The sequence below is a fragment of the Triturus cristatus genome, chromosome 6 (assembly GCF_964204655.1).
Source record: "Triturus cristatus chromosome 6, aTriCri1.1, whole genome shotgun sequence".
Classification (NCBI taxonomy): domain Eukaryota; kingdom Metazoa; phylum Chordata; class Amphibia; order Caudata; family Salamandridae; genus Triturus; species Triturus cristatus.
The window spans coordinates 964,370,802-964,381,080 of NC_140589.1; the positions used below are offsets into that span (position 1 = coordinate 964,370,802).

General features: G+C 46.8%; 1 protein-coding gene across 2 annotated transcripts in view; it reads right to left on the reverse strand.

The window, feature by feature from the left end:
• Positions 1-9,719, reverse strand: part of AIG1 (androgen induced 1) — a 1,670,352-nt gene extending 1,660,633 nt beyond the window's left edge. Inside the window, exon 1 of one of the 2 annotated variants that reach the window (XM_085611670.1) lies at positions 9,333-9,656. In XM_085611670.1, coding sequence (XP_085467796.1) covers positions 9,333-9,473 — 141 coding nt within the window. In that variant the 5' untranslated portion in view covers positions 9,474-9,656. Of the gene's footprint in view, positions 1-9,332 lie in introns of both variants that reach the window. The other variant, XM_085611671.1, reaches the window with a different exon arrangement.
• Between the last annotated feature and the right edge of the window lie 560 nt (positions 9,720-10,279).

Sequence of the window (10,279 nt, forward strand, 5' to 3'; positions counted from 1 at the left end):
GACTCATAAATGAGTCCCTGTGTTTCTTTGAATTGACAGACTAAAAGTACCAGATGGCAAAGTCCACAATTTCTCAAAAATATAGTTTCATCATGGGTGATGCCAGTGCAGGTGTCCCTCGCACCCACCCACCAATGCACCACATGCCAGTTCAAATGATCAGATGGCTATGAAGCATGTATAACAACTCCAATGCTAAGCTTGCTGATGAGGTCACCAACACCCCTGGTTCTTGGGATGGATTTTGGTCAATGAAGTGAGCACCTAAAGACTGGAAACTGTTACACTTGCTTCTGAGAAACTAATACGCAGAAACGACTTTCAGTCACCAACAAATCCTGGTAAGAGACACAAATTCTGCTTAAATTCCATTGAGTCGAGTAACCCTAAGCCATGCCGTTTAAAATGATTAGACCCATTCCCCAAAGGTACAATCCATTACGACATTTGCTGAATGGGGGGTAAACTAACTGAAAATAACATTTGCCTTTTTGCACTGCTGTAATGCAATGGGCAGCAATAAAAGTATTGTATTTAACAAATGGTTTCCCAGCTTTCTACTTCAATGCCATTCTTACTATGTGACCATAAAAATTGTAGCAAAGAACTCTACAATTTAAGCTTACAAAAAGATACCATTCATGGAGCATAATGCACAAATATGAGGCAATGAGCAACATACAGTGAAATCATGTTTAGGAAAAAGTATGCAAAGGGAGCATTTTAGCAAGCATTTGTAGATGCAAGGAGGTTATAAGTATCTCAAAATGTACCAAAGAACCTACCGTGGTCAGATTTCTGGTGCAGCAACCTGCCAAGGCTAACAACACACTGTCCCTTGCTGTCCCGCCTTGAGCAATATGTGAGGGAGTATAGGCGCTGGGGAGAGGTTCATGCTACCATGCGTTGTTCTCTGGCATCTTGTTAAGCACTTATTTTTTACCCAGAGTTTGAGAAACATAGAAACATGATCATTAGAATGTGTGCTGTAATAGGAAATGATGCATTTTTTTATTTTTGCCTGGACTGTTAATATATCAAGAAAGTGTTTGTATCTTATATAACATTTCAGAAAAATATCTGAATTGATTTGATTGGTTTGTTCTGTATTTAATATGAAAGTAATTGCTTCTTTTGTAAATATAATTTGGTGTCCAAATGTAAATTGAATGTATGTATATATGTATGTATGTAGTATTGACCTAGCTAAGGTCAGGAGCAATGATACCATTTTTTTTATTTTGTTTCAGATAGAGCGAACTCGACCTGAAGGTACCAGAGCGCTTTACATGAGCACCAGTTGCGTCACAGATGGACACATTCATTTTGTTAGGCACGGGGAGATTAAGAGATTTGCCCAGAATCAAAGTATATTGAGCGTTCCTGCCGAGACTCAAACCCGGTGCCCCACCTTCGAGGTTGACCGCTCTAGCCGTGAGGCCACATCCTCTCAACATGTGAATGGAGACCTAGTTAGTTTCTAAGACTGTTACTACATTGGGATGCAGTGTTCTTTACAAAGGTGCATCTTCAACTCTTTTTGTTAAATTAAAGCAATGCTGGGTAAGTCCTGATGGACATTACAATGTTATTCCAGATATGGGCTGATATTTGGAAAAGGATTGTTGCCTTGTTTTTTTCTTTTTTAACTACTCCATTTCCAGGATGATTTTATCCTAGTTGCAGGTGTGGTGAGAGCCACCAGAATTGTGAGCTTACTGTTGGACTTGGCCCTTCTGGCAGGTTCACCCCTGAACTTTTTTGCTTTTTACTGGTGACTTGGTGTGGTGATTTCTTGGTTTCTGCGCACTTTCCCTGTGTCCCAGGGTAAAGTGCGTGCGTGCTCTGAGTGCATGTGGTGAGATAGGCCTGCCCTCCCATAGGAATGAATGGGGAATGTATGTGTCCCTAGTAGTTCCTGATGCGTGGGGTGTGCAGGCCCGAGTTTGGTATGTGCGGACTCGTGGGAGTGAATGCTGCGCGATGATGTGTGCGGCGTGCATGTACCTAGTGTGGAAGTGCCACTTCTAGAAGTGGGCACTTCTGTGTGCAGTGTGTCTGTCGCGTGATTGGCTGGTCGTGTCATGTGACGGGCTAGGGATTCCCCAGAGTCAGGATGAGTCACCCAGTGGTGAATGGGGAGATCAGCAGCTAGATGGGTGGGAGGAGTACACCTGGGTCCTGAATAGGACAGGGTTTTCCACACACAATGCTGGCCCCGCCCCCTGTGGTGCGACTGACGACCCTAGCCCTGCCAGTGAATAGAGTGAGGGGCTGAGCACATCAAGGGTGCTCCCCAACCAGCTGCGACTGGTTTTCCCCCTCACCCTGAACCCAGAACAAAGGGGTTTGCTGTATAAAAATGGGGCTGTGTCCCCACAGAAACTGTTCTTTGCCAGGATCCTGCCTGAGGGGGGCTGCTGCTGCTGCTGGACCAGAGGACCGCCACTTGGACTACCTCCCTGCCTGGAGGCCCAGTGAGCTGGCTCTGGGTCCAGCCTTGCCCCCACCCCTGCCTTGCTGTGTGCAGGGGAGAACTTTGCTGGACTTTGTGGTTCTTTTTATCCTAAAGCACCAGGCAGGGCTTTCCTTTCCCTCATAGCGCTGGGAGCGCTTTTCTTGGCTTCATAGCGCTGGGAGCGCTTTGTTTGGGGCCCCTAAGCGCCTGGAAGCGCTTTTTCTTTCCCCCAACGCGCTTGGATTTGCCTCTAGCGCTCAGGAGCGCTTTATTGATGCCAGCCGGTGCCCACTCGGCGTTTACCCCGCTTATTTAATTATTTGATCGAGCGGGAGCCCACCCCGCATTGTGGTGTGCTCGCGGGTGCCCACGCCGCTAATTTGTTTATTTTACGGCGGGTGCCCACCCCGCCGTATATCACATCTACAGAGGGAGCCTACCCCTCTCATTGCCGAGAAATCACCGCCGCGGCCCCGGGGAAGACAGGAAGTCAGGCAGCGCCCTTGGTGACGTGGGCGGGGCCTCATCTCAAACCAGGAAGTCGACAGGAGCCTACCCCGCGCTTCCCAGAAGGGCTCCGGTGAAGTAGGGCGGCCGCGAGGACGAGAGGGGTCCCGGAGGTACTGGCTGCCCGAGCGGGGCTCTCGTGAGGAAAAGGAGAGCCCCGCCGCCACCGGAGACGTCAGCGCAGCCTCCGCTTCAGCCCGGTAAGTGGGGCGCTTGCCGGGAGGGTGCGCGAAGCAGCCTGGGTGGTTGCTGAGCGCTGGTGCGCTCCAACACGACCCACATTGTTTTTGAAGAGCCCAGGGAGGCTCTAAACCTAACGGGGGCATTTTGTTGATCAGCAGAGCGGCCCCGGAAGGCAGCGGGCCGCTCCAACGTTATTTGGGGCCATTATTCCGCTTTGCCTAGAGCCCCGAGTGAGGCTCCCCCGACTGGGCAAATTGGTGTTCCGAGCCCCGCGTTAGGCTCCCACGACGGGGCACATTGTTTGTTTAGAGCCCACGAGGCTCCCACGCTGTTTTGGGGGCATCCTCCTTTCAGAGCCTAGAAGGCTTCCAGGGCGGACAGACTCGTGTTCAAGGCACAGTAGTGCCCACGCTCATGTTCTCCAGCTGCCCAGCACTTAGTGGGCAGCTGCAACGTTTAGGTTGTGCATTGTGCGCCTGGCTTGCGCAGCCTGCGCAGTCGCGCCCTGACATTATCGGCTATTGGTCATTTCTGCACCCCTGAGAGGCCAGTTGGCCTGGGGACAGTTTTGCTGTGTTGTGCCCTCCCCTAGGGTGCCTGGTGATTTTCATACATGTACTTTTTGCGCCTGCGCAATGCCTTCATGATATTTTTTTCCTAAACTGTGTTGCACCTCTGAATGTATTTTATGCATCCTGTGTTTATGTGCTTAGACCCCTACAGGTAGAGTGATACTTAGGTGGTTGTTTTCTCCTTAGTACAGGTGGTACTAGTAAGGTCCTAGTTCCCTGCGTAATATTCCTAAAGGTGGTTAGGGTTGCGTAGGTGGTACTTTCTGGTTACCAGTAGTTACTGGTTGTGTGCTATATGTTCTATTTTTAGTGCTACAGTGATTGTATGTGCTATGTTCTAAAATATTATTCCTACGTTCTAAGTGCTATTTCTAAAGAGTGCTAATTCCTGACAGTGGTCCATGTGGCCCTGTCCCCTGTATATATAATCCCTTGTAAATTCTGCCCGTGCCTGTTGGCACATTGTAAAGTGTGTGTTTTTATCTAATGTGTTGTGTATAATACAAAGGTTATTTTTATATAATACCTTGTGTGGAGTTTCCTTTGTGGTGGGCCTTGGGTGTTGTTGCTGGGTGCGCGCGCAAACGCTTTACACATCGCCTCAGGGATAAGCCTGTCTGCTCGTGCCAAGCTACCAAGGGGGTGAGCAGGGGTTATCTTTGGCGTGTAACTTCCTTGCCCTGACTAGAGTGGTGGTTTCTGCCTGACTTTGGCGCAAGCCTTAGCCAACCAGAAATCCCATTTCTAACACTTACCAACCAGATAGACAGGGCTACTGGCAATGAGAGCTTATAGAGTTCCATCAGGGTGGCGTTGATGTTTTTATAGTCGTCCTGTGTCTGATATGGCAAACTGTGGCTTGTAGGATGCTCTTAAGGGAGGGTCACTGTGGAACCTGAGAGGCTGTGTGACAGGCAGTGCCGGCTTTTGGGCAGTGCCACTCAGTAGCGGTCCGTGGAGGGAGTTCGGTGGGGCAGTGAGACGGGGCAGGGGAAGGGCAGGGTGGGGAAATATAAACACCGGAATATGGATGAACGGAGGTAAGTACACATTTAAATAAATAAAACGAATTTCGTTGCGTGCGCTGCATCGCATTTTGCGATGCAGCGCGCACAAAGGAATTCGTTTTACTTATTTAAATGTGTACTTACCTCCGTTCATCCATATTCCGGTGTTTACATTTCCCCACCCAGCCCCTCCCCCGCCCCGCCTCACTGGCCCACCGAACTACCTCCACGGACCGCTACTGGTGCCACCGCACCGGGTGCCAAGGTCAGGGGGGCGCCATTTGTGCTCTGAAATCGTCGCCAGTCGCATTGCCCAAAGGCCTGCACTGTTGAACACTATGGTCTCTCTTTATTTCCCACAATGTTAATATTCGCAGAAATAGAAGAGAGATAACAATGTTATCCAGATCAGGAGCACACTTTTATGCCCACCCATGCGCTGCAGTGAAATATTTGCTTTGCTTAGGAGTCATAAAATAAAATAAAAGGTTTTGTGTGAACTTTCAGGGATTTCATTTAATTGATCTAGGCACATAGAGCCGAGCTCCGCTCTCTACTTACATAATCGGTATGTCTGTCTTACCTCTCTGATTATCAGAGACATTCTATGTCAGCTTAATTTTGTGTAATTCACTTTCAGTTTGTGAATTTAAACAAAGTAAGTTGTAGGCAGGGCCAGCTCTAGGGCAGAGCAACATATATTCTGGTTTTAAAAGCACCTTCTGCTGCATTCTTTGCCTCCAGCAATTTTCAGGAAACAATAAACATGTCGCGATAAATCCCGGAGCTTTTGGAGTTGATTCATCCTAAGGTTGCACTGAGGGTTGATGTGCCTGCTGCAAAGAATGTGTACCATGCACATCAAAAATATCATATCATGTAAATAAGTCAGAAGGTTACTGCTTTTGTCAGAGCGATCCTATTGTTACTTGCAGTTTATAAGTTAAAATCCTAATGTAGAACAGTGAGCAATTAACTGTCATCAAAGAGCTGCATGTTAACTACAATGTATAGATTAGAGAGTTATGATTTTATCCTCAATCTTTCCTTATCCTAATGTTGCAAAAAGGGTTCATTTGCACAGAAATTAATTCTTATTATTTAGGAGAACCCCCGACACATGGTGTTAAGTTTTATATTCTAAGTTTGTGCTTCTCCAGACCAAGCACTCTTGAACTATACTGCCTACAAGTATGGATGACATGACTCCTATTGTAGTCCTCTGTCTTACGTAATGTTTCCCATACACTGATTTACACACGTACAATTGATTAAGTGGCGAAACAAGGGGAGAGGGGGTCGGTCCGCCCCAGGCCACAACAGTTTTGGCAGCGTCAGCCTCCCCCGCTCTTATCTGCTGTCTCGGCGTGGCAATCCCCCCCACTCCTCAATTGTCCACTGCGGGGTGGCAAACGCAGTGACCGCCACGGGCGGTCAAAGGGCTAGCTACTCTACTGGATTGATTGTCTCTGTGTAATATGTGTGATGTAGAAGGCTCTGACACCCTACACTGGTATCAGTGGTGCTATTACACTAATTTAATGTATCTATGAGAGAGTAGTTATGGAGACTTGAGGGGCACTGTTGATGGGTGGTAGTGAGGGAATCCCTGATGGAGGTGGTCATTGGGGGGACGCCAACAAACATTGTCGCACAGGGCACCACCAGCGCTAGATCCGGCCCTGGTGACAGGGTTTTGCTACCATCCAGATGTGAGAGTAAGGGGGGTGATCTTAGTTCCCCATTGCTTGTTAGAATGTGGTGTCGTTGTTGCTGTCTAAACTGAACCCATATAAGAGAGTTTTAGACTTATTGCCAATAGTAAAGGAAAAGTGAATGGCAATTCAAAGAGCATTGATATGAAAAAATTCATAAAATGGTTAAATTGTATGAAAACACAATCTGAGCAGGAATCACCAACCAGCTTACAAGAAGACTGCAGACTGTCCAAAACAAAGCAGCCAGACTAGTCTTCAACTTCCTATGCCAAACCCACATCACAGCACAGCTTAGGGAGCTACACTCGGTCCCAGTATACAAGCATGCACACTTTAAACATCTCACCCACACCTAGAAACCTCTCCACAACACTGGTCCTGCCTACCAGAACAGCCACATTAACTTCCACCGGGAAACGGCCACTACAACGCGGCCGTTTCCATGCATAACATTAACCACGTATGCATTACACGCATGCGTGGTTACCATAAATAGCCTTTACCACGCATACCTTTACTAAGAAATACGTAGTAAAGGCATGTGTGCTAAAGGCTATTATTCAAAAAGGGGGCTGGGGGGGTCTCCCCCCCCAAAAAAAATCATGCAAAAAAGAAGGGGGCTTGGGGGGGTCTCCCCCCCAAAAAACTCACCTGTTTCTGTCGCAATGTGGAGGCAATAGGCGTTGTTAGAGGAAACGGAAAGACATTTCCGCTTCCTCTTTATGACGTACTTCATCACAACGGAAGAGCTTGAAGAGGAGAGGTCGAGGAAAGGTAAGGGGGATTTTCATTTCTAAAAATAAAAATGTAAGGGATGAGGGGGTTGTGAAGAGATGGGATAAAGTATTAGGGTTAAGGGGAGGGGTATTTGATAAAAGGGTTTGTGCATGGGAATCAGAAGCAGTTTATAGAATTGGGGCAGGGATCAGAGATAACCTTCACCAAAAAATGCCATTAACATGCATAGCTTTACAACGAAAATCGTTGTAAAAATATGCGTGGTAAAGGCATTTTCGTGGTAAAGGTTATGCGTAGTAATTGCATTCGCATTGTAACGCATGCGTGGTAAGGGCATGCGTTGCAACGGAATGCGTTGTAACATCATACAACCACTTCCACCAACCTTCCAGACTCCTCCGCTCTGCCAGTCTCTCACTAACGCACACCTCATGCACACACAAAAGCAGAGCAGGGGTCCACACCGTCTTGTATCTGACCCCTAAAGCCTCGAAGGACCTCACACAACACATCAGAGCCTCCTCCTCTCTTGACTTTCGCAAGTTGAAGACCTGGCTTTACAAGTAATCCCCTAGGACTGGCCTCACACCCCTGCTACAGAGTTCCTAGATACCCTGAGTGATTTGCGCATTATAAAAACAGTGATAACATAACACAGAACATAAAACATTACACATTTAAAGTGAATTGTACTCTTTCTTTTAAAAAATGTATTATAGAAAGATGGATCATTTGAATCTGACTTCAATTCCCAAGTATTTTGAGAAATATATTCACTTAAATTCCCAGTGACATTTTCTACCAGAAAGGTTACTTGTATAAGAGGTATATGCCCTTTATGTATGATACATTATATTACAAATTAATAAATATTTGATCCACTACATGGAGCTAGCCGCTACATCGCGAGGTAAGCTTAGATAACTAGATGTGGAGGCAAGAACAGCCGCTATGCACTCACTGTAGCAGCGCAGCAGTAGGTGATGAGCTAGACGCAATATTATTACAGGCTAATATTGTCGAATTTGATAGCATACAACTCTACAAAAAGTCTAGGGTGTGTTCTAAACAGGTTCCTTATAATTGCACAGAACAGATAACCTGTTTTCAGAAGAGCGGCGAGGTTTTTGAAAAATGGATGCATGAACTACTCGCTACTTAGTGAGAAGCTTGGTTGGGCATGTAACCTCAAGAATCATTTAATTTTCTATATGCATGTTGTGGTGACAAGCTTTACACAGAATATATTTTGTGTCCGAGTATGTCACTTGATTAAACGGTTATGTCAATCTCACAGTTTACGAAGTTAATGAATAGACGTGGATGCATGCTGTGCACAAACTTATTTTGTACAGTTGAAATTAGCAGAAGAAAAACAAGAAAACTATGTTTATTCGGCCTTCAGCTTTTTGTTGTAAATTATGAATAGCATCTGTCAGAAGGGTATATACTATCGAATGCAGGCACCAAATGTAACGACGGCTACGCCAATCTGATATAAAACACTAAATCAGTTATACAATTAGCTACGATAGGGCATATTTTCCGAAACCCGTCAATGGTCATACGTAACTGCAGTTTATGACGCTTTGGTTGATTTCAGATTCGCTGAAAACCATGCTGGAATAAATATGACATCATCTCTCTGCCACTTCGTCTGTTGGTTTAAGAACTAGGAAGATGTTGGTTTATGATTAATGTCTTTAAGCGTAAAATAATGAATAGCCCAGGTATGTAAACGGAGAGGCAAAACGTTTCCCTTTTTCATGTTGGAAAACGGGGCAATAGTAACGGAAAGAGAATACATTTAACAACTATTATAATATCAAGATGAGAGCTGACACGGCACGGGAGAACGTCTTGCCACAAACATTGCCGGACAGAACAAATTACTAATGCAAATAAATGACTGGTGTTTTTATTCCTGGAACACGTGGCAGCCCTACTCACAACAGAAAAGTGAGCAGAACACGGACTTTAGCAGACATTACAGTGACGCGTGCAGTGTTATTTGTGTAGACATTTGGCACCATCATAAACAGCGTTGCCTTCTGCTTTAGGTCCAAGGAGTAGTTTCAGTGTGTGGAACATTCTGGTCATGTGCACATGGGGAGAATGTCAGAGCCGGAGGAGGACAGCAGCATCTTACCAGGTTTATGAAGGTGAGAAACTTCCAGCTGCCGCCGTAGGTCTGGTGAGCCGGCATCTCAATGGCCTTGTAATTGCACAAGGTAGAGAAGTAGGAGAGCAGTATTGCCAGTCTCAGAATCTGGGACGGGATGAGCGCCATGTTTGTGGGGGGCCTGAAGCGTGCTGACGCCTGACGTGCCTGGTTGTTTAAAGGGGGACAGCAGAGAGGCGGATGGACAGTGAGGTAGAGTGGCGGTGCGCTTGCGTGCGTGCTTTCGTGCCAGCGTCCGTAAAGTGTGCGTCAAGACGCGCAAGGGATCCCGTGCAAGACCAGTGGTGGCTCGACGTCTTCTGTCGCTCAGCGGATGTTGGAGGATGGTGTTTCCATGGCAACGGAAGTGGTCCAGATTGCTGAGAGCATCCTTGAGCGTCAGTCAGCCCGGTTAATGGCACCCTTGTAACGGGAGATTGCGGTGAAGAGAAGCCGCCCGCCGAGGAGGGTGGAGCGGGGGAGTGGTGGTTGGGGGTGGGGGTTTGAGGAGGGTCTTGAAGACGTACTTTGTCGGCGCAGCGGCAGTGCGATTAACGTCTTTAATGGGGATGGCTGGAAGTGTTTTGAGAATTGTGTGTTTTAATGATATGCAGCGGAGTAACAAATGAATGTGTGATTCGGTACCGTCAATTGAGACGGATACAGCGGCTGACCTGAGGACACGCCACAGAACGCAGAAGCTAGACGCGAATACGTAGACAGAACGATATCTCGAAATGAAAGACACTTTTGTTAGATCCACGCGTTGGTGTGTCTAGAGAGTAGCGGCACTTTCCAGACCCTACCAAGCCTACCCTATGCGAGGTGCGGTGACAAAAAATCATTCATCCCACGCAGACTACGCTCCGAGTTGTATTTGCAAATGCTACTCATATATGCAGTTTCTCCCTTTCTTTCGTATCGCCTAGCATGCA